This window comes from Theropithecus gelada, chromosome 8, assembly GCF_003255815.1.
Source record: "Theropithecus gelada isolate Dixy chromosome 8, Tgel_1.0, whole genome shotgun sequence".
NCBI lineage: Eukaryota > Metazoa > Chordata > Mammalia > Primates > Cercopithecidae > Theropithecus > Theropithecus gelada.
Window position 1 is genome coordinate 1,829,127 of NC_037676.1, and position 23,954 is coordinate 1,853,080.

Genomic DNA, 23,954 nt, shown 5'->3' on the forward strand with positions numbered 1-23,954 from the left:
GTCAAACCAACAGCTCCAGGACGTGTGCCACTGTTTGCATAAGAGGAACGATGCCCCTGGGAAACAGCACGGAAGCAGGAGGGCTTCTGCTCTCTGCTGTGTGACACCCAGCATGCAATGAAGCCTGTGGTTTAAATGTCAGGAGGAAGAATCCTAGGATAGATTCTTGTTACATGGCATGGGATTCCCTGGAGGGCTTTGCTGGTGTGTGGAGCACCCTCATTCTTACCAGCTTGCACCCATGGGTGGCTCCATCTTCAGCAGAGCTCAGACTTGTCAGCATGTGATAAGTACCCCCAGAGCAAAGCTCCATGCTTAGCAGAGGCGCACAGCCATCGGGGGAAATCATTTGGATTGGATTTTAGGTGGTAGCAGGTGGTTTCCAAGACAGAGACCAGTTGATGGCACGGGTTTGTTTCTTTTAATCGTGAGAAGTCTCTCTGTGGGTGGGTGCTGAACTCACCATGCTGCATGGCTCATGGCTGTGGGTGACCAGTCCCCAGTCAGTCTCATGTGGCAGTCGGGACCTTCTACTTCCTTGCCTTCACTTTCTTTTCTTTGTTCACTCTGTGGGGCTTCAGGGCTTCCTCCTGGCCTGCATGACTGGTGATGGGGGGCGGGTTAGGGGTGGGGGCGTTGAGGTTCAGAGTTTTCTTCTGAAGCTTCAGGTCCAAGATGGCGAACGTGTTCTGGATCTTGCACTGCAGCAGCTCCTGCAGGAGCTCCATCTGGATGTGGATGACCTGGCGGACAAGGCTCTCCAACTCCTGGAAGGAACGGGGAGGGCCGGTGAGCGGGGTTGGGAGGTCTCACCAGATCTGGTTCTCAACTCGGCCCCTACTGCGGGTATGAGGATGTGTCCACTGTCCACCCATCTCACCCTGCCCATGGGCCGTGGCTGCCTTAACCTCTGGCTTCTGGTTGACTTCAGTCAACTAGGGGTGGGAGGTCTGAGGGTGGGGAGGTCTTCATCTTCTCCTGACCAGCTGTGGGCTGGCCATGGCCACGGACCATGGGTGGTCACACTTCCTGTCCCTCAACCCTTGCCTATAACTAAAGCTCTCTTTTTAGATTCCAATAGTCACTCCCTCCCTTTTCTCTTTTGGCCTAGAGTGATGGCCAGGCTGTTTGAGTGTGTCATTTGTTCTGGGCCCATTGGCCAGTGCCGTATTTCCTATAGACCCTACTTCCTGGTCAATGCAGGCTCCATCTGGATACCCCGCCCCCAACCATCCTCATTCTCACCTCTCAAAGTTCTAGTGGCAGCTTCATGGGAGGGGACAGGGGAAATGGCTTCAGAGATTGGGCGTGTCATCCAACCAGCCAGCCATAGGAAGAATGGAAACTCAGCCACCGTCCATCCACCGAGTTAAACAGGAAACCCCATTCGTCAGCTCCATCAGAGTCATGGCCAAGAGAGCCTGGAGACACAGACGACGTAAGTGTGTTTCTCCAGGTTCCCTGCCCGAGCAACCACACAACAGAGGAGCTATTGTCAGGAGACACACTGGAAGCAACTGGTTGTCCGTAGTGCATTTCTTTGAGATCTTGTATTCACTTAAAAGGTATGCAAAATTGCACATTTGCCCCAGCATATCCTCTTGGTTGTTTTTGTAGAAAAAATTATTGGGGAAGGTTGTTGTGCTATAGGAGAATGCGCAGTGTTTGTTCTATGCCCTTGAGTGCCCCATCTCAGGTGAATAGCTGGGGTACACGGTGTAGGGAGCTCTGGCTCACCAGCTCCGCCAGGCTGGGGCCAGCAGTGCCATGCTGGAGGCTGGGCGGGGAGCTGGGAGGAGCAGGCAGGAACAGCTGTGGGACGTGCGGGGCCGTTTGGGCCACTGTGGCCATGCCCCGCCCCACCCCGTGTGCTAGAGCAAGGTCCGTAGACTGTTGCAGGGGTTTTGTTGGGTCTTTATTGAATGTCTTCATGAGCTAAGATTTCATGGCCCCCTGATGTGCTATTTGTCTGCAGACTTAACCTTAGATGAGCACCATCCAGGCTGCTGTGCTCATTGCTCTGTAGAGATTTTCCTCTGTGTGTGTGTGTGTGTGTGTGTGTGTGTGTGTGTGTATAACCCTAAAGGAATACTTCCCAAGGCCATTTGCTCTTCAGCTGATGATTCAGAAACCAAAATCCCTTGGAACTCACAGGCCCTGCAACTCCCCGACCCCAATGCCTGAAACACATGCACATACTTGTCTCTCAAAGTATGTTCAAAGATGACGCAACAATGATGACTTCAGTGCCTATGTATAGCTAAGAAACCCATGTAGGCTTGGCCAGGCCCTCAAGAAGTCAGCTACCCTGGGGCTGGGGTCGTCACGGTCATTGAAGAGCTGGTCATGGGAAATGCTGGCAGCTAGAGCCCCAGTGGTCTGGCAGACTCTCCAAGAGGGCAGCCCAAAGTCTGAGATCCAGGCACCAGATCCTCCCAAGTCCTCACCCGGTCCCAGCTCCGCCCTTTGTCTCCCTGGTCACATGACCCTCCCCGAGCTGTCCCCATGTCCCTGCCTCCTCCATCTTCTCCCCTAGCCTGGGGGCGTGCTGGCTCTGGAGAATCTGCAGCAGTTCCAAAGCTGGAGTCTTTCTCATGCCTCTCTTGGTGGAATCTGTCACTGATCAATGACACAGAGGAAGGAACTTAGACTTCAGGGTCAGTCAGCCTCAGTCCAAATGTGAACTCTACCTCATGCTAGCTTGGTGGCTTTGGCGAGTTGAAAAGTTCTCTGAGCCTCAGTCGTCTCATCACTAAAACAGGGACATGAATTTCTACCTTTAGTCTACCGAGAAACCCGTGGTAGACTCTTGATTCCTCCCTGCATGTCTCCCCCTCCCATGGGTGCCAACGAGGAGCTCCCATCTGCAGTGACGCCAGACCTGGCTGATGTCTCTGCTGGCCCAGGTGCCCACCCATGGCAGGTGGTCAGAGCCTCACCTGTCTCTCCAGGACCCGGCCAGGCTGCGCAGGCGCAACAGCAGTGAACACCTTCTGCAGTGAGCTCTCCAGCTCCAGGAGCAGCGTCTCTTTCAGGAGCAGCACGTCGGCGCGCTTCTGTGCCTTGGCCTCCGTCAGCGCCGCCACCTGCTGCCGGTGGGTCCACAAGTCCCTGTCCATGCCCTCGGCCAGCGGGAGGGGCTGGGGTGGCATGCACACCTCCAGGTGGGCAACGGTCAGGCTGACCTGCTGGTCCTGGCCCAGGACATACTGGTAGAGTTTGTAGTGGCGGATGAAGGTATGGTGGAAGTAGTCACAGAGGGCCAGCAGGTGGGTGGTGTTGAAATGGTCCTGGTAATCTCTGAGCTTGTTCCCCAGGATCGTCACAGCCTCAGTAATGGAGCAGCCTGTGGGCACAGGGGCCAGGTACAGAGTGGGAGTGGGACAGAGCTGCCCTGCCAGGCAGTGGATGTGGGCTCTGCACCTAGACAGCCTGGTCACAGAGCCCATGTCCCCACCGCATTTTAAAAAATATTTATTTCTATTTATTTTTTTGAGACGGGGTCTAACTCTGTCACCCAGGCTGTAGTGCAGTGGTGCGATTGTAGCTCGCTGCAGCCGCCAAATTCCAGGCTCGAGAAATCCCCCTGCCTCAGCCTCCTGAGTAGCTGGGACTACAGGTACATGCTACCATACCCGACCAATTTTGTTTATTTTTTGTAGAGATGAGGTTATCACTATTTTTCCCAGGCTGAACTCCTGAACTCAAGCGATCCTCCTGCCTTGGCCTCCTAAAGTGCTGGAATTACAGGCGTGAGCCACTGTGCCTGCTCTAACTGCAATTCTTATTACCATGCATTAGCTCTTGAAAAGTATGGAGTGTACCACGTTTCTTTTTTTACTTGCAGTAACTTACACTTATCCCATTTTTTCTTACATAATTACCCCAGTATAATCATATAAATATGATTTTATGATCTCAGTATAATCACATTATCATTACCGGTTTTGTCTTTTTTGTTTGTTTGTTTTTCCGAACTCCTGGGCTCAAGCAATCCTCCTGCCATGGCCTCCCAATGTGCTGGGATTACAGGAGTGAACCACCACACCTGGCCAGTATTTTGTCTTTTGATGCCTGTTTTAAAGACTTACTTTAGTTTGCTTAACTTGTTTCTACTTCTCTTCAGGAAGGAGATGAGCATGCAGAAAAGGAATCCCCATAAGAGTAGAGTAGGAGGTGGCTGGGCACGGTGACTCACACCTGTAATCCCACCACTTTGGGAGGCTGAGGCGGGTGGATCACTTGAGGTCAGGAGTTCGAGACCAGCTTGGTCAACATGGCAAAACCCCGTCTCTACTAGAAATACAAATATTAGCTGGGTGTGGTGGCAGGTGCCTGTAATCCTAGCTACTCGGGAGGCTGAGGCAGGAGAATTGCTTGAACCCAGGAGGTGGAGGTTGCAGTGAGCCGAGATCATGCCACTGCACTTCGGCCTGGGAAACAGAGCAAGACTCCATCCCCCCGCCAGAAAAAAAAAAAAAAAAAGAGTGGAAGCAGGTGATTGATGCCCAGGCAACTGTTGTGCTGGTGGCTTGTGTTGCAGAGTTGGGAAAATATTATTTACCCCGTGCAAAGGATTGGCTCTGAAGGTAGCACTTGGGCAGTGCTCCTCGGGGGGTGACCCATCTCCCCACTTCTTCTCTCCTCCTCTCCCATTCACTCCTCCTGCTCACAACTCTTTCAGGTGCTCAGCACAGTGGTTGGAGGCAGGGCTCTCCCATCATCTACTTGGTTCTCAACAGAGGAGGTGGTTCATGAAGGGTCGTGGCTGAATTACATGCCTACCCTGGTGAGTAGATGAGCAGACATCAGGCAGAGAGACAGGCAAGTCAAGGGCAACAGGAGAGCACGGCCCTGGCTTGGAGACCTGGGTTCTCATAGACACTGTCCTGGAATTGCACTGTGGACTTGGCCAAGCCTATCCTGCTCCCTGACTCAGTGTCCCCCTCTGAAGAATGAGGGCTTGGGCCAGGCGCCCACCAGATCATGCACTTTGGAGAATTCCACAGTTCCCTCTGCTGACAATGAAAGTAGCATGTTGTAGGCAAGGAGCCAGGCTTTTCCCCGAAGTGGGGGACCTGGCTTGTCCACAGACCCTTTCCTTTGCTCTTCCTTTGTGTGAGCCCTCCATGGGGCACTATGCGGTTTCCTCACCCCCGGCTAGAGTGCTGCATGCCCCTTCAGCAGGGACTGTCTCAGCCTTGCCCACAAGGTTGTTTTGAAGTCCCCCCACCCCCAGTCCCTTCATGTTCCCTCTTGGCTGGTCCCTGAGGCTGTCTTTCTCTGTATGGAAATATTCACCTTGAATCTCCCCAAAGTACCCAGAGGGTGGAGACATCATGGTCTTGGGAAAATATTAGCAAAAGGGGCACCACTCCACTTGGAGCCATGTTAGGATGTGCTGGGAGTGACGCCTGGATTCTGGCAATCTCAGCCTCCTGGGGGAGGGAAGGAGGGACTGCTCCACCATGCAGAATTACAGACTGGAGGCTGTACTTCTCCTTTCTGTGATGGCAAACCAGCAGGCTTGAAGCCGAAGGGTTATACTCCTCTTGTGAGGGTACCGGGTTTGGAGATCTGAGATAGTCTGTCCCTCTTAGATATGAGACTGGGCCTTTTTCCCTCAAATGTAAAATTCAGAATAGTGATACTGACTTCATAGGCTTGTTGGAAGGGTCAAATGGGGTAAGATGTCCAGCTTCATACAGAGCCTAATGCAAGCCAGCAATAAATGCTGTAGAAAGAATTTATTTCTACCTTTGCAAAAATATGTTTCTCCCTTCCCCTTTCCCCTCCCCCATAGAGCCTTCCCTCTATTCCTTCCTTCATTCATCTCTGTCCATCTTTCCATTCATCCGTTCTTTCACTCACCCATCCATCCATTCATCCATCATCCTTCCACTTATCCATCCATCCATCCATCCATCCATCCATCCATCCATCCATCCATTCATTCATCTATTCTTCCATCCACCCATCTATTTTTCCACCCATTTGTTTATCCATTCACCTATTCATCCATCCATTAATTCTTCAATCTATCCACCCATCCATTCACCCATCCTTCTATCCATTTGTGAAAGGAAAATAAAAACTTGGGAACCCAATTCACTATGCCAAAAGAAAAAAATTAACCTGAAAGTTGAGTAACACAAGAAACTGCCTTTCCTTTGATTCCTAAGCAGGTAGCTACAAATAAAAGGTTAAATATCTCCACAGGTAGCTACTCTATGTTCACCTTATCTTATATAAGGTGCCAATTTACTGAGCAAGGGTGGAACACATAATTGATTATTCCCCACCTGCTCCTTTTCTCTTGCAACATATGGATCACCATACCCTCCTTTTTTCCCTCCAGCCCACTTTCCCCTTTAAATATCGAAGCCCTCAAAATTATCCTTGGAGAAAGGAACAGATCTTTCTTCCAGGTATGTCATTAACCTTGGCAAAATAACCTTCTAAATGGATTGAGACCTGTCTCAGATACTTTTCGGTTTACACATTTATCCTTCCATTCACCCAAGATTAGTTTGTCAAATAGTGACTGAACCTATAAATTGTTACTGCTTATTAATTACTTGGCACTATGCAAGATTTTGGCAATACTTGACAACAAATAAGTCATATCTCCTGCTCTCAGATGCTTGCAGGAGAGACACAAGCAGATAATGGCAGTGCATAGTAAAGAGGAACAGAGTTGGGTGAAGAAGAGCATGGACTTCAGGACCGGGTCCTTCTAGAGAAGGCGATGTGTGAGCTGCATCCCAGAGTGAGGCTGAGCCAGGCCCAGAGGTGGGGCCACTTCACAGCCCAGCTGAGTGACAGCAGAGGAGCAAGAAGCAGCCTGGCCTGGGTGGGAGCAAGGTGAGGCTTGTTGTCGTTGGCACCTAAAGGTGGAGGCAGATGATGGCAAGAGCTGCATGGAGAGGTGGGTGGAAGACAGACACAAGGGCCTTGGATGGATGCCATACTCAGAACCAGGGCTCTGTCTTCTTGGCAGTGCACAGAAGGAGCAGATCTGAGTGGCAGGACCTGGCCGTCCTCAGATGTAGGGTGTGCAAGACAGAAACTGGCACAACCCCCGGGTTCTTACGGGGGATGTTTGAGGGACAGTGGGCCTACCAACAGAGAGAATACCATATGGTGAGATGCTGACCTCTGACATGACCCCTGCCCTCGGAGAGCTTCCAGTCTTGAAGAGGAGACAGTTGAATAAATGATGGCCACCTTTGTATTCTCGGCCCCCAGCACTGGGATTTGTGCACAGGAGGGGCCCAGTCAAAGTCTACAGAGTAAATGAACCAGCTCTAATATGTCAAGGTGGAGGTGTTCATTCATTCTGTCAACAAATACTTATTCGGGGTTTCCCTGTGCCAAGAACTCTTCCAGGTTCCAGGGAGGTGGTGGAGGGCTGGGGAGGAAATGCACAGATATCTAGCTCTGCACAGGGCTCTGTGGGACTGGCAGCACACAGGACAGGAAGAAGGTCAGGAAGGGCTTCCCTGAGGAGGCAGTAAAGGGGCTGGGATGGGCTGGATCAAAGGGGTTTGCTGGGCAAAGAGGTGGTGAAGAGCGAGGCAGGAGGGACAGCAGCTTGTGCAAAGGCCCTGTGGTTGAAGCAGGCATGGCCCTCTGAGGGACTGAAAGGTGGGGGAGGAAGGCAGTCAGCAGGCTGGAGATCTGCAGGCGAGGAGCTGCCTGGCTGGAGATGAGGTTGGGTAGGCCAGGCCCTGAAAGCCCCTAGCATGCCCTTGGCCAGGCCCTGAAAGCCCCTAGCATGCCCTGCCCTGCAGGGGTCCCACCCCCAGGGTCTGGCAGTACCCCCGAGGGAGTCTTTCTCCAGAGTACTCATCAAGGTCTTTGATCTTGCGCATTTTACTGATGTGATTTGTTCTTGGTCATTTTCCCTCCACTAGCACTCAAGCTGTGAGAGAGCGAGAGGCCATCTTTTCTGTTCACTGCTGGGTACCAAGTGCCAGAGCAGTGCCCAGCCCCTAGGAGGTGCACTGCAGAGAAGGAGAGCCTTGTTGAATGAAAACAAGGGAATGGGCATAGCACTTTCAGAGGCCAAGGCAGGGGGATCACTCGAGCTTGGGAGTTCAAGACCAGCCTGGGCAACATAGAAAGACCCCAACACTATAAAAAAAAAAAATAGCCAGCATGGTGGTGCATGCCTTTAGTCCTAGTTACTCAGGAGGCTGAGATAGGAGGATCACTTGAGCCCAGGAGGTCAAGGCTGCAGATCGTGCCACTGCACTCCAGTCTGGACGACAGGGTGAGATCTTGTCTCTCACACACACAAAAGGATTTATTTAGGGAACATTCCCATGTGCCAGGCATTGGGGGATGTTGCCTGTGGCCAAGGCTTTCACCATGGAGGCTGCTGGGCTGGCAGAACAGGCGCCACAGGCCAGGCCCACCCAGACATGGCAGAAGGGTTTCCAGCCGGTAGGGGGTGAGTGGAGCCAGGTTCCAGGGAGCCAATTCTGGCAGCAGGAGGAACAAGCTGTGTCGGAAGGAAGGGCCAAGGCCTCGGAGGGGATCAGCCTAGGGCAGGGTCCAGGTCCAGCTTCACTGACCAGAAGCTCTTGGCTGCTGCTGCCCTCCAGACAGCAAAGACCCGCCTGGCCCCAAATGCCCTGTGTCCCTTCCCGTCCTTTCACGCAGAGCTGGGCGTCAGAGCACGCAGGCCTGCCGTCAGTTGGCAGGAGCTTCCCCGCAGGGACACAGTGAGAGAAGGAGGAGCTCTGAGAGGCCAGGGGATCTGCACATGCCCCATGTCGGAGGCACCAGGCAGGGGTCCAGAGGCCGATGGGAAAGGCCACCCCAAGCAGAGGGGCCAGCAGCGGTGAAGGCCTGGGGCGAGTGGGGCACGGCGTGGCTGTGTGCACAGGGCCACACCCAGCTGTCCAGGAGGCAAAGCAGGATTCTGGGGACTGAGCTGGGGGACCCAGGGCTTGTGGTCAGTGTGGACAGGGTCATTCATGACAGCCCTGTGTGCCATGTGAAAGAGTTGACTTCATCACGGACCACGAGGACCTCCAAGGATAGCGTACATAGAATTATCAAATTCCTCAGGGTTAAGAACCTGGTGGAGAGGTACTGAGGCCAGACATGAGAGGTTGGGGCCATCCCAGAGGGAAGATGGTGACCACGTGGAAGACAGCAGAGACTGCCCATCAAGGGATCCCAGAGGGTGAGCAGACATGAGGCCATCATTTTTGATCAGCAAGCTGGACTCGGGGCCTGTGTGGGGGCAACGGTGTGTGAGCTTCACCAGGTGACTCCACACCTTCTCTGAACTGGCCAGAAGGTGCCCTCCTCCTCCAGCCAGGCCTGGCCTGACGGAGCATGGGGTGGGGTCACCTGCATCCTGCAGCTGTGGGTGGCTGTGTCTGCCTCATTGGCGAAAGCCAGCCCCTGAGCCCCTCTGTTCAGCCCCAGCAGCTGTACACAGAGCCCAGATCTGAAAGGAGAAGTCCGTGAGGCTCAGTAGCGCGAATGCACTCAGCAGCTGTGCTGAGCCAGGGTTTCCTGGCGGCTTGTCATCCTGGCCGATGCCCTACTATGGCCACGGGCTGTGGCCTGCACCTAAGAGGTCGTACAAACCAAGTGCAGACCTTGTCCTGGGTCAACAGGGAAGGAGCCCCTGGGCTGAATTCTAACTTTCGGCCCCCAGACACTCTTGGCTGATTCTGGGTTTCAGCAAAGCTTGTTGGAAGCCCGCTCATGAGACATACTTTCTTGGCCTTGGACCACACTCCCTGGGCCTCGGGTTGAGAAGTTCCTGGTGACTCAGAAAGCAGAGGGATTAAGTCTCAGGGAGAAGCTGCTGGCTGCAGGGCGGACAGATCTGTGCCTGCAAGTTGCTCTTCAATAACAGGGAGTGGCCTTCATTTGCATTGGCTGCTGGGAACTTCCTGAAGATGGTCCCCAAGCCCCTGGAGGCCAGCACCTGTGAGGAGATGCAGTGGGAGTGGGGGAGGGGAGGAATGAGGAGGGGAAGGGCGGGGGAGGCTTGCTGGGCAGATGTCAGCAGAAGCTCCACGATCAGGGCAGAAACCGCTCGGACCAGGAGGCTCCAGTGGCTTCCTTGGCCCCTCAAACCTGGAGTCTGGGCTGGGCGAGCAAGGGGAGATGCGCCATGTCCCTGTGGGGCTGGAAATGGGGAAGGCTGCTCCTTCTGGGTGTGCCTGAGCGGGAGGACCCAGGTACCCCGATAAACCAGTTTGGTTCCCCCATCTTGCCTCCCAGGGGCAGGAACCAAGTCAAGCTACAGCCTGGCACTGCTCACCTTTCCCAACACCTGAGCGCCTACCAGGGCTGACCCGGTATGGTGGGAAGCAGACGAAAGCAAGGGCCCACCATCTCCACCCAACCGCATCCTTCATCCCCCCGCATTGCCCTCTGCCCCCTTTGTGCTCCTGGAGAGACTCTACTAGTAAACTCCTTCACCCCTGGGTGCCAGGGACTGTACTGCCCAGGTGAGCTCCCCTCAGTTAGGGAGCGCCCACTGCCTTGTGCCATGCATGCTCTAGGTCACTCAGTCTCCCAGCTCCCAGCACAGTGAGGCTGGCACAGGCACCAACCCCTCTTCACCCGGGAGAGAAACCGAGGCTCAAAGAGGCTGAGGGGTTTGCATAAGGCCACTCAGGTGGTAAGTGCCTCAGCTGGAATTCAAACTCCAGGCCATCCAGCTCCAAGCAGCTTTGAGGTCTTTTTGTAGATTCTTGGAGGTGGACACTGCAAGGGACCTCCAATCCCATTGGTCACATTTTCCAAAGAATGTTTTGCAATAGCTGTTACAGTTGACCCTGGGACAACATGGGTTGGAACTGCAAGAGGAAGGAGTCCCTGGCTGAATTCTAACTTTTGGCCTCCAGATGCTCCTGCGGGTCCACTTACACATAGATTTTCTTCCTGTGCCACCCCCAAAACGGTAAGACCAACCCCTGCTCTTCCTCCCCCTCCGCCTGTTCAACATGAAGATGACGAGAATAGTGGCCTTGATGATAATCCACTTCCGCTTAATGAAGGGTAAATGTATTTCCTCTTCCTTATGATTTTCTTAATACTTTCTTCAGCCTACTTTGTTGTAAGAACACAGTACATAATACATATTACATACAAAATATATGTGAATCAACTGTTTATATTATCAGTAAGACTTCTGGTCAACAGTAGGCTATTAGTAAGTAAATTCTGGAGGAGTCCAAAGTTACATACGAGTTTTCAACTGCACAGGAGGTTGGTGGCCCTAAATCTCGTGTTGGGGACAGGACAACTGGGAGTGGGCTAGGTCCCCAGTTATGGGGTGCAGAGGGTAGGGGAAGAGGCCCCTACTTACTACATAACTCAACAGGCCCTTGTGCTGTATCCTCTTTCTCCCCACTATTGTGGATGCCTCCATGGCAAGAAACTGCTAGATGGGCCAGACTTCCCAAATCCAAATCAAGATTCTCTTTTTCTTACTATTACTTTATTGAATTAATTAATTTTTAAATACCACCAGGTGTTCCAGGGTGGTCTCCCATCCAAGTACTAACCATGTCCGACTCTGCTTAGCTTCCAAGACCAGACAAGATAGGCATGTTCAAGGTGGTATGGCCATAGACCCAAGTCTAGATTCTTGCACTGAAAAGCATGTGGGTGCTTATGAAAACGACAGGGCAGATAATGGGAAATCTTCCCAGAGAGCTCTGGACCTGTGGTTGCTGCCCAGTGCTAAGCTCTCAGGAAATAATACTACCACTACATTAGCGTGTTATTTTACAGTTATAAAGCATTTACATTATCCATCAACTCATTTAATTACCACAACCAACCTATGAAATAGGTGTTTGACACCATTTAGCAGATGAAGAAACTGAGGTTTAGAGCATGCGTGTGGCTTGTCTACTGCTATTCAGTAGTGAAATCAGTTCTCAATCCAGATCCTCCAACTCCAAGGAGAGTACACCACAGCCATTTTTTAGGAGTGAATGGAAGATATATGAAATACACAGCACTACAATATGTCCACTAGCATTCTTGGATTTAAATTTAATTTTTCAATTGTTGTGAATATATATAACCCATAACCTAAAATTGACCATTTTAACTGTTTTCTTTTTCTTTCTTTCTTTCTTTTTTTTTTTTTTTTTGAGACAGAGTCTCACTCTGTCACCCAGGCTAGGGTGCAGTGGTACAAACTCGGCTTACTGCAACCTCCATCTCCTGGGTTCAAGCAATTATCCTGCCTCAGCCTCCTGAGTAGCTGGGACTATAGGCATGTGTCACCATGCCTGGCTAATTTTTTGTATTTTTAGTAGAGACGGGATTTCACTGTGTTAGACAGGATGGTCTCAATCTCCTGACCTCATGATCCGTCTGCCTTGGCCTCCCAAAATGCTGGGATTACAGGCGTGAGCCACCGCACCCAGCCCATTTTAACTATTTTTAAATGTATAGTTCTATGACGTTAAGAACATTCACATTATTTTGCAGCCATTACTACCATTCATCTCCAGAACTTTCTCATCATCCCAAACTAGAACTCCATATCCATTAAACATTAACTCCACGCTCCCCCTCCTCCCGGCCCTTGGCAATCCCCATTCTACTTCCTGTCTCTATGAATTTGACTACTCTGGGTTCCTCACAGACAGACTCATACGATATTTATTCTTTTGCATCTAGATTATTTCATGTAATATAATGTCTTCAAGGTTCCTCCATGTTGTAGCATGGGGCAGAATTGCCTTCCTTTATAAGGCTGAATGATATTCCATTGTATGGATAGACCACATTCTGCTTATCCATTCATCCATCCATGCTCACCTGGGTGACTTTCACTTTTGGCTATTGTAAGCAATTCTTCTATGAGCCTAGGTGTACAAACACCTGCCCGAGTCTCCACTTTCAATTCTTTTGGATGTGTACCCACAGGAACAATTGTTGAATCATATGCCAATTCCATGGTTGCCTTTTTGAGGAACTGCCATATTGGTTTCATCCACTATGTCTTTTCAATTTGTTAAGATACAGTAGTCCCCCCTTAACTGCAGCTCCAGTTTCCTTGGTTTTAGTAACCTGTGGCCAACCGTAGTCCAAAAACATTAAGTAGAAATTTCCAGAAATAAATAGTTTGTAAGTTTTAGATGTTGCACCTTTTTGAGTGGCATGATGGAATCTGCATCATCCCGCTCTGTTCCACATGGAGCGTGGATCACTCCTTCCTTCAGGGGACCCCTGCTGTCAACGCCACTCTCCCGTTGGTCACTTAGGAGCCATCTCCGGTATCAAAAGGACCGTCGAGTTATCACAGCGCTCGTGCTCAAGTCACCCTTATTTGACTTAATGATGGCCCCAAAGTGCAATAGTAGTGATGCTGGCAGTTTGGATATGCCAAACATAAGCTACCAAGTGCTTCCTTTCAGTGAAAAGGTGAAATTTCTTGATTTTGTAAGGAAAGAAAGAAAATCATATGCTGAGGTTTCTAAGAACTACCTAAGAACAAATCTTCTATCTGTGAAACTATGAAGGGAGAGAAATAAATTTGCGAGTAGTGGATATAGGGTGTGGTACTATCCCCGGTTTCAGGCACCACATGGGGGGTGTTGAAATATATTCCTGATGGTGGATTAGAGGGGTCTACTATAAACCAATAGCCATATTAAGGGAAAATCTACTCAAACACTAGGATTAGAAATATTTTATTGTCCTTTTAAAGACATTCTTTTTGGTCACTTGCCTAGGGTTCAGAGGGCAAGCACAGGACCATATGTTTTGTTTTGTTTTGTTTTGTTTTTGAGACGGAGTCTCGCTCTGTCGCCCAGGCCGGAGTGCAATGGCAAAATCTCGGCTCACTGCAAGCTCCGTCTCCCGGGTTCACACCATTCTCCTGCCTCCGCCTCCAGAGTAGCAGGGACTACAGGCACCTGCCACCTCGCCCAGCTAATTTTTTTTGTATTTTTAGTAGAGACGGGATTTCACCATGTTAGCCAGGATGGTCTCGATCTCCTGACCTCATGATCCACCCACCTCAGCCTTCCAAAGTGCTGGGATTACAGGCATGAGCCACCGCGCGTGGTCAGGACCATATGCTTTAAAGACTGTCATGGGCTCTTGTCCACACCCTTCTCTTTGTCCACAATGGTCCCCCTACCTGGCCGCTTAGCAGACTCGGCACCTCACCAATCCTTGCCCCCATTTCTCAGGAATCAGGAAGCTAGAATGATTCATGTGAAAGAGCTTTGGCAGAAGGGATAGGCTCTGTGGCCAGGAAGACCCAAGGTTAATATTGGTTCTGCGCTTTACTGTGTGATGATTGACAAGTTACCTAACCTCTCTGAACTTCAGTTGTGTTAGTGAAATGGGGACAACAGTACCCATGCACCCAAGACTGCCATGGAGATCAAATGAGATGATATGGGCAGAGGGCTCAGTGTGCCATGTCTATGGCTGAGATTATGATCATCAATCCCTTCCCTGGTCCTCCTGGAAGCATGGGGCTCCTGTCCTGCTGCGGTCACCTCCTGCCTAGCCTCACAGGAAGGCCGGCTCCTTAGCGTGCAGGGATTTGGGTTCACTCTGGGCTTGCTGGAGAATGGGGCAGAACAGGGGCCAGCCAGCAGAAGGCTCAAAGAGGCAGCTTTCAGTACAACAGCAGGAAGAACTTTCCAGAAGCACCGGCTGCTCACTGGCAGAGTAGGTCTCCTCTCCAGAAGTGAGGAGGTGCTCCCCATCAGTCTGACAGCTGAGGGCCTCGGATGCTCAGACACCGGAGAGACGGGATTCCCGGATGTGTGTGTCAGGTGGGGGTTGGATCCGGAGACTTCTGGGGCCCCTCTCAACTCTCAGAAGCTGTGGGGATTTCCATGGAGCTGACAGTCCCTGTAGCCACAACGGGGGCACTGCCAGTGCATCTTGGCCAAGCCCTTCAGCTGACTCGAGCTTGGTGAGGGAAGCCCTGACTTGGGGTCCTTGTCATCCTCATGGTCATCATCCCCCGGAGACGAAAGCGACCGGGCAGTCCCACCGTCTCAGGGACACAGTGCCATTCCCAGCCCGAGATGCGGCTACTCCATTCTCATACCTTGTCCCCTCTAATGCTGGGGACTCCAAGGCTGACCAGTATGTCCAGCTGATGGGGGAAGAACCTGAGAATTCAGACGTGGGAAGGGGTCCTAAGAGAACGTGTACCATCTGCCCTCACACAGGTGGCACATCCAGGCCAGGACACCTTAGCCAAAGGGCACAACTCACCCTGCCAGCTGGGCCTGGGCCACTCACCATCCTGGAGCCTTCCTGCTGGGGCCAGGATCCCAGCCTCTCCTGTGAACAGCTCTGGGTGACCCAGTTAGGAAGTCAGTAGGTGTCAGTCCTGGCTCATCCAGGTGTTGCTCTGTCTGCACTCCGCAGCCCCAGCCCACTTGCTGTGGGGGCTCTCCTGGGCTGCCTGCTTCTCAGGCCTTCCTGCACCCCTGGACGGGTGGACAGGTCCCCGTGGTCAAAATGAAAAGTTGCACGGCTGGGTGGGCGCTGACCTGGTTCAAATCCCGACACCGGTCACTCGAGGTGTGGCCTTGGGCAAGTTACCTAATCTCTCCAGACCTCAGTGTCTTCATCTTTCAAATGGCACCTGTGATGCCAGACTGCAATGACAATTACAGAAGCTGTGTAAAAGGCCAGGCACATGACACACAAGGCCTCCCTCTGTGGGATGGATGGTCTCTTGTGGAAGGCAGGGGAAGGTTTCTATGGCCCCGTCTTGATTTCTGGCCTACTTACTGACACTGGCTCACCCAAGGAGTGGTGACCTCCCTCAGTGTTGCAAGATGGACTGCTCACACCCTAGTTTACGTGGTGAGGTCCTAACCTCCAGTATGTCAGGACGTACTTGGAAAGAAGGTCTTTATAGAGTTGATTAGGGTCAAATGAGATCATTAGGGCCGGCCTTCAGTCAACAGGACTGCTGTCATCATAAGCAGAGAAAACATGGACACACACAGAGATGCCGGGGCACAGGTGCACAGAGAGAGACCACGAGAGGATGGGAGGAGAAGGTGGCCGTCCACAAGCCAAGGAGAGAGGCTTCAAGAGAAACCAGCCCTGCCAGGACCTTGACCTTGGACTTCCAGCCTCCAGAACTATGAGGAAATGAATGTTTGTTGTTGAACCCACACAGTACGTGGTTCTGTGCGGCAGCCCTGGCGAAGTAATACCACAGGGAGGCATCTACACAAGGAGAGTTGCCCGTTTGTCCCAAGAAATGCCCCTCTAAGATCTCAGTCTAGAGCTGCTGTGGAGACTTCCACCATCCATCAATCATGAAGTCTCATTTAAAGGCCCCTCCAGGTCTCGCCTGAGGGGTGTCAGGTTCTGGTTGGGAAGGAGGGTCCCTGGAGGCCTTTCCCAGGCTGCAGAGGGTGGCACCTTCTCTCTGCTTCGCGGGGGTGGCACCTTCTCTCTGCTTCACGGGGGTGGCACCTTCTCTCTGCTTTGCGGGTCCTGAGAGGCTGGAGGCTCCCCAGTTGAGGGCGGAGTACTTCAGGGCTGCTGGGCAGACCCTAGGCATGGCCATGATTGTCCCAGCAAGAACTGTTGTGCCAGGAGCTTGGAAGAGTCACTGCCTCCTGCCAGCCCAGGCTGCTGTGGGCAGGTGGCTGCTTTCCCGTCCTAGGCTACCTGGGCAACATTTCCTTTAGAATCAGGAGTGACCATGGGTGGAACTGCAGATGCCAGGACCATGATGCCTTTCACCAGGCACTCACCCGGATGCCCTGTGCCTCCATTGACTGGTCTCAAAGCCCACCTCCTGCCAGGCCTGGGATTTGGGGGCCTGGCCATATGAAAAGGTTCTTCCTGCTTCAGCTGTCTTGATGGAGCGTCTGAGAGAGGCCGTGCCTGTCACACGTGATGATGATGAAGGGCGGAGTGGCACAGAGGTCAGAGCGGTGGTGGGCTGGGGAGGTCCTACAGGTGCCAGGTGGCCACAAGTGGGACACCTCCAGGCTCAGCTTTCTGTCAAGGGAAGCCTGAAGCAGGGGAGGTTGTCCCCACCTTCCCTGCCTCCTGTGCAGGCTTCCTGGGTACCCTAAATCTCTGCAGCTCCTCAAGGCCCCCACATCCCTCTCCTCTCCTGAACCTCCCCAGGGTTAGACAAGGTGGGCAAACTGTGCCCCCGTCCTGTGGTTTTCTCCCACCAGGATGTCCCAAGCTGGAAGACTCCCACTCTGTGTCACAGCTGGTGGCTTCACCCTTGGCCCCGGGGAGATGGCTGGATATGGCCTGCCCAGAGATTCCTGGAGGTTGGCCAAGAAGGCACAAGGAAAGGACTGCTTCTTCTGGCCTGGTGTGGGGAGCAGAATGTCCTGGAGAGACATTTGCCAGGCCAGGGCAAGCCAAAGCTTTTGAAGAAAGGGCCCCCTCCCTCCCCGTGCCAAGGCCTGATTGGGCCGGGAGATATGCTGCACTGGTCGCTGTCCTGGCAGAGCTCTGAATCACTGCTGTGCAAACATGACCCTCCTCCACTGCGACTGCCAACTTTCTTATCTAGAATGCAAACACAACGCAACCATCCTTAGCTCCAGACTAGCAACGAAAACATCCCTGGAGGAGCCACCTTCCAAGACGACTGAAAGCCTAGTACGGATTTTAGCCGAAACAGACACAGAACCCCTGCCCCTGGCCTGGCTGCCTGCACCCACATTCTGAGATAAGGATAATGCCAAGAGGAGGACAGGGTGGGATGCAAGGTGGGAAAGAGCTGGAATGTGCCAGGGACCTGACCTGCCACCTACGCCAGCTCTTTCTGCCCCTGGCCACCAGAGCCCCCTCCTGAGGACAGCAGTTTCCTGCTCTCTTGGTCTGGTAGGCAGCAAGGATGGCTCCCTCGTGTGCCCAGGGCCAAGCATGAGTGTGGGCAGCTGGTTAGAGTCCAGGCCAGAGGTGGTCCGGCCCTCCCTTCTGCTGGCCCATGCCTTGAACCCATCTGCAGGATGAAGGGAACGCAAGAAAGGGCATAGACAGTGAGCACCCCGATGGCCCGCATGCAGCTCCTTCTTGCCCTGAACCATGGCTGCAAAGAGCGGCACCTTCTCTCTGCTTGGCGAGTCTTGGGCATGGGTGGACATGGACATGGGACCATCCCGTGTCGCCTCCAGGCATATGGTAGTGAACATTGATTAAGCACTTACTATGTGCTGTTCACCCTGCTGCGAGTGCTGCATGTCCGATTCATTTGCTCCTTCCTGTAAGTAGGAACTGTTACTGCCCCCATTTTACAGAGGAGGAAATAGAGGCACAGAGAGGGAAACTAATGTTCTCAAGGCTGTGCAATGAAGTGACAGTAGTGGGATTTCAACTGAGACCTCTTGACTGCAGAGTTTGCTCTGCTGCCTCTCACATCAGTGGCGTGTGCAGTGTGGAAGGAGCGTCACTGGGGCAAGGCATTGGAGCAAGTCACTGGGGCAAGGAGCATCACTGGAGGCCAGCCCTCGCCTCCTCTGCGCATCTTGAACTCTCTGTCTCCATGGGCATCAGGAATCGACTCATTTATTGGTTCGTTCATTTGTTTCTTCCTTCAACTCCTATTCTGTGCCATATGCGTCGCTCAGCACTCAGGGGTCGGAGGGGACAAAGATGTACAGGGTGCATACCCCTCTCCCACAGCTCCAGCCTCTCCAGGGCAGGCCTTTCTCACTCTCCAGCTGAGGACTCCAGGGAGGCCCGTGGTCTGAGTGGAGAGGGAAGGGGGATGGCCTGGTGAAGCAGGGCGTGAGAAGGACAGACGAGACAGTCATCACAGGAAAGGAGCTGGACTGGGCACGCCTGCAGGGCCCAGAGGGAACGCAGCTGCAGAAATGCAGGTGTGAGGCGTCCAGGCCGTGACCATGGCCTGTAGAGAGAAGCTTAGCCCATGAGGCCCAACGCTGGAGGGGCCAAGATCAACTCTGGGTGGTGCGATCCAAGGACGGGGAGAGGCTTAGTCAGGAGGGGAGTTTACCCGGGGCTGGAGGGCACAGGAGGGAATGGAGGATAGATAAGAGCTGGTGACTCAGAGCCTATGGTCGAAACCTGCGCAGTGCCACTTGGATGTCACCAGAGAAGATCAAGGTTAGGGCTGGGGTTGGGCAGAACTGGAGCAGAAACAACTGAGCAAAGCCGGGGGAGGCAAGGCTGCAGTTTCCACGAGCGGTGCCCCAGGACTGCCTAGGCCACTGCTGTCCGGGTGGGGCAGGCAGAGGACCTAAAGTTCCCGGTGGACCGTGGAGCCCAGGAGGGTGCCTGAGACCCTTGCAAGTGGGTGTAACATACAGGCGGACTCCAGTGCACACTTTCAGGGCTTCCTCTATGCTGGTCACCTTTCCAGGGCCATAAATGAACTCAACAAGCCTGTGAAGCGGATGTTGTTCTTGTCCCAAATTTACAGATGAGTGACCTGAAGCACAGAGAGAATGGCCAAGGTCCCACAGTTAGGAAATAGCAAAACTGGGGCCCCAGAAACATGTAGGGCTCAGCCTGGGCCTGGAGGTGACGGCAGCGTTTGTCAGTGAGGAGGACCTGGGGAAGGAGGTGCTGCTGGAATTCTACCCTCTGCATCTGGGGGACTGTGGGGTTGTTCACGTTCTCATGAGTGTCCCTGGGCAAGGCAGTAAGAACACAGGTGCTGACAAGGACACCACCTGGGCCAGCCTCCTGGCTCAGGGACAGCAGGCACTATCCTGACCAGCACCGTGGTGAGCCGAGGTGCAGGAGGCCTGGCTCTCGTGGGGCTCTGCATCCTGGGGTGCTCCAGCTGCACTCGGCTGCCTACTCTCTCCGCACTGCAGCCAGCCTGACATGGCTCTCAGGAGCCAGCTCTCCTGGTGGGTCAGTCACCCCCTGGGCGGAACTGGGACAGTCTCATTTGCCTCCTGTCTCGCTCCTGACTCCTGAAACAAATCTGCAGTTTGCTTTTTATTTTTTTAAATTACTTCCTGGTCCTGCCTCTGACCCTGCCCCATCTCCTGCAGTGCAGGGTCACTGAGCAGTGCAGGGGCTGAGGAGAAGGGGCCTTGGAATGTGTCTACTGGGCCTCGTTCTTGCTAGGGCTGATCTGAAGCAGGTGACCCCTGACTATGCCAGGTTTCTGGATCACATCCTGCTCCTTCAAGTTCCCAGGTCCCTGTGTCTCCTAAAAATAAAGGTGCCACTCACTGGGCCCTTCCCAGGCACCGAGCGCCATGCTGTGGGCTTTAAGGTACGGTCTCATTTGATCCTTCTAACAATCTCAGGAGGAGAGTGATCCTGCGTCCCCATTTTTCTAAATGTGTTCACAGAGGCTCAGAGGGATGAGACTTGCCCTAGATGATGCACCCAGTAAGGGGCCAGGTAGGACCTGAATTTTCCCTCTGAACCCCCAACCTCCTGATGTCTATTTTCAGCCAGTTTAACTTCAGGCACGGGAAGCCCACCTAAGAGTTTGTTTTGAGTCCATGTTTGTATCAACCATGCCTCACACTTCTTCATATGATACGAAGGTGAGAGGAGAAACTCCTAAGCTGGATGGGCCAGGATTAAGGCGGAGAATATTTCAGGAGGAAGGAAAGGAAGGCCAGTCTGAACGAGGTGGCATCCGTGGGGGTGACTGTGAGGGTCTGCAAGTGCATTCGAAATCGCCATCGCACAAGGGCAGGATGGGGAAATGGTTAGGGGCTTTAGTGGACTGCCAGCCTGATGCCAATCTGTGTACCTGATGCTGATAAAGCCAATGCCCTCATCGGCTATATAAACAGGGGCATCATGACCAGCACAGGGGAGATGGCACATCCCTGACCACCTCACTGATTGCTGTGTTTGAATCCAGATGCCATATGTTAAGACTAATACTGAAAAACACAAGGCTACTTGGATGAGGGCAGCGAGAGGGGTGGCAGAGGTTAGTTAGGAGGTGGTGGGGGGCAGGGTCTATGGGAAGGATGTCATTTTAAAATAGAAAAAGAGATGATGTGGTATGGGTGGTAGTAAACACAGGCATATTTGACTCATTATATACAGCGTCTGAAGACTAAACTATGGTAAATAATGAATATATGTTAAATAAATAAAATGGCATATATATGATTTATGGAAGCTCTAAATAAATGTATGTAGCAGAAATTTAGCTAGCATTTCAGTAAATATTTGAATTTTTAAAAAGAATAATAAAAGGTACTAGGATGTCTAGTCCAAATGGAAAGATGTACTAGTCGCATTATATGTAGCCCAATAAATATGCTCAGGGCCCACAGGCTGCTGAGAATCTGGAAGACAGATTTGGAGAGGGGCAGAAGGCAGCTATAGGCTAGATACAAGGAAGAACTTCCTAATGATGAGTGTGGTCATGTAGGGAATGAAGTGCAGGAGGAGGAGGGATTCCCTGTCCCTTAGGGGGTGTAAGCAGAAGCTGGAAGAGCTTAGTTGGCATCCAGGGGCTCCCTGTAGTCAGGGAGAGGAGTTTTCCGTGCACTCAGTTGGAGAGTCCATGAGACATAGCTGTGCTGTGTTGGTAAGGCATGCTCCAACCAGAAGTGCCGAAAGCTCCAGGGCGCCCTCATCTTGGGTTGAAGTTGGGTTTGCATCATCATCGACTGTTTTCCAAGGGCTTGGCCTGTGAAGGCTCTGATGGGGACTTGAAAGAGTTTGCTTCCCACCTGCTTGCTTGCGGCTGACATCCCTCTTCCTGGTTGTCAGTGTCTGTTCTGGCCACGAACTCCTCCAGAGCTCAGACACCAGGATTGAACTCTGGTACCCACATGTGGCTGTGAGCAGTGGGGAGGCAGGACCCTGAGAGATACCCTGAAGGCTCCTGTCCGTGGGGCTAGGGATGGCAGGAGGGGGATGAGATGTCCCGAGGATCTCTGAGTCCAGCCTGTGAGTGATGCCATGTCTTGCTCTAGCCTTTAGGCTGGAACCACTGGGTAGGAACGCAGCCTGGCAGGAGAGAATTGGAAGAGAACCTGGCAGCCGAAGAGATTAAAGAAAGGCTGACCCAGGTGTGCCTAAGGCTGGGAGCACTGGATGCCTTCAAACAGAGGTGCCATGGACATTCTGTGTGTCTGAAAAAGCACTTGCAGTTTGGTAAATCAGTTGCAGAATGCAAGATTTGAAAGTAGTGGACCAATCAAGAGAAGGGGGTGGAAATGGTACTGGCCCTGGGGATGGTCAGAAGTGGTGAGATTAGAGAAGGACATTGACATGCTGCCAGCAGTACTGAGTGATGAGTTATGGCTGCCTTGAGGATGGCGCCTTGTGCATGAGAGACATAGCATCGTGCAGCCTGTGTGATTGGCGGCTACTGAGATTATGACCAGAAAGCCAGGGAAGACCTCTAATGTGCCTCGCTTTAAAAAAATCTTATTATACTTTTTTTGAAAAATAATTTCAAAGCAAAATAAATTACATGAAAAGTTGCAACAATAGTAGAAAGAAACTCTTCCCAGTCCACTTAAAAGAAGTGCCCCACCCGACACACCCCACCGAAGCATCATTTCACGTATATCTTCTAAAGCAAGAACGTTCATCATCACGACCATCCGATCCAGACCCTCACCCTGAACGTGTCACTACCGCCGGGTCCCCAGACCTCACTCTGGTTTCCACAGTTCTCCCAATAACCTCATTTATAGCAAAAAGATGGCCACAGGTCACGTTTGAACACATCCTTCTGCCTCTTTCAGTTTGGAAAGGTTTATCAGTCTTTCCTTGGCTCTTATGGCCTTTGAGTGTTTGGATCTGGCAGGAGAGCTACTTTGAGCAATGCTCCTAATTTGCTGTTTTCTCTTGATTAGATTTGGGCCGTGAGTCTTTGTTGGAACCATAATGGGAGGATGCTGGTTTCTCGCTGCATCCGACCAGGCTCATGGGATTCTCTGCGTGGCCTCTTACTGACAATGTCCACTTGGATCATTTGACTAAGGAGGCAGCTGTCAGCTTCTTCCCTGTAAGAGTATTCCTTTCTCTTTGTCACTAGGAAGGATGCTGTGGGAGAGGCTCTTAGAAAGCATGGAAGTATCCCATTTCTCATCAAGCATCCGCCCACTACTTTCAGCACCCACGGATGGTTCTCAGTGGAATGAAGCACCACTGTGAGGGCAGCCACAGAGAGCCTGCCGCTTGTATTTACATAATGAATGAATCTGCACTTCATTGCCCAAGAGGTGGGTGGAGTGACCACAGCTCCTCATGCCACCAGGTCCTTTTCTCATGCAAGCCCAGCACAGGGCCAGGGTGGGAGCAATGCTGCTTCCGTGCACCCGCCTGACTGCATCCCCCGTCTGTGCATGAGCAAACTCCAGGACTCCCCTGGGACTTGCAGCAAAGCCAGATCTCCTACCAGGAACAACATGCAGCCCTTCAGGGTCCATGAAGGGTTTTAAGTCGGGGAAGGTGACACATTTGATTTACGTTAAGCAAAACCAAACCAAACCAAAACAAAAGCGAACACCCTGGCTGTTGTGCCAACAGCTTGGAGTGGTTCAGATTTACAGTCAGGCAGACCAGTGAAGACTCAGAGAGGTTGTTTGGGGAGCCTGGGTAGAGACCATATTTTCAAGCGTGTGAGGAGGCCCAATGCCAGGGAAAGGCAGGAAGGGGCCCTGGCTCCTCCAAGGCTGCCAGGGCTGTGAATGGGAGGGGAGTCCTACGTGCACCCACCCATCCCACCAGCCTCTGCTGACTCCTGCCCTGGACGCCCCTTACCTTTGGTTTCTCTTAGCAGCTCTTCCGTGAACTTGACCACCTGGGCCACCTCCACCCATGGGAAGCCTTTGCCCACTGCAAAGATTATGCTGTCATAGAGGGTGTCCAGCAGGATGCTCCTCCGGGAGTCTCTCTGTTCGTCAAACTCCTCCCAGTTCAGAAGCCTCCGCAGGCGCTCCCGACCTTGTGGTCTCTGCAGGGCATGACATGGGAATCGCAGGGTATGATATGGGGTTTGCAGGGCATGATAT

The 23,954-nt window shown here is 52.4% G+C and overlaps 1 protein-coding gene across 1 annotated transcript in view; it reads right to left on the reverse strand.

The window, feature by feature from the left end:
- Positions 1-404: 404 nt before the first annotated feature.
- The window catches only part of C8H8orf74 (chromosome 8 C8orf74 homolog), a 25,211-nt gene continuing 1,661 nt past the window's right edge, over positions 405-23,954 (reverse strand). Inside the window, exons 2-4 of the mRNA XM_025394859.1 lie at positions 23,704-23,896; positions 2,940-3,346; positions 405-767 (exon numbers count right to left, since the gene is read on the reverse strand). Coding sequence (XP_025250644.1) covers positions 531-767; positions 2,940-3,346; positions 23,704-23,896 — 837 coding nt within the window. The 3' untranslated portion in view covers positions 405-530. The remainder of the gene's footprint in view (positions 768-2,939; positions 3,347-23,703; positions 23,897-23,954) is intronic.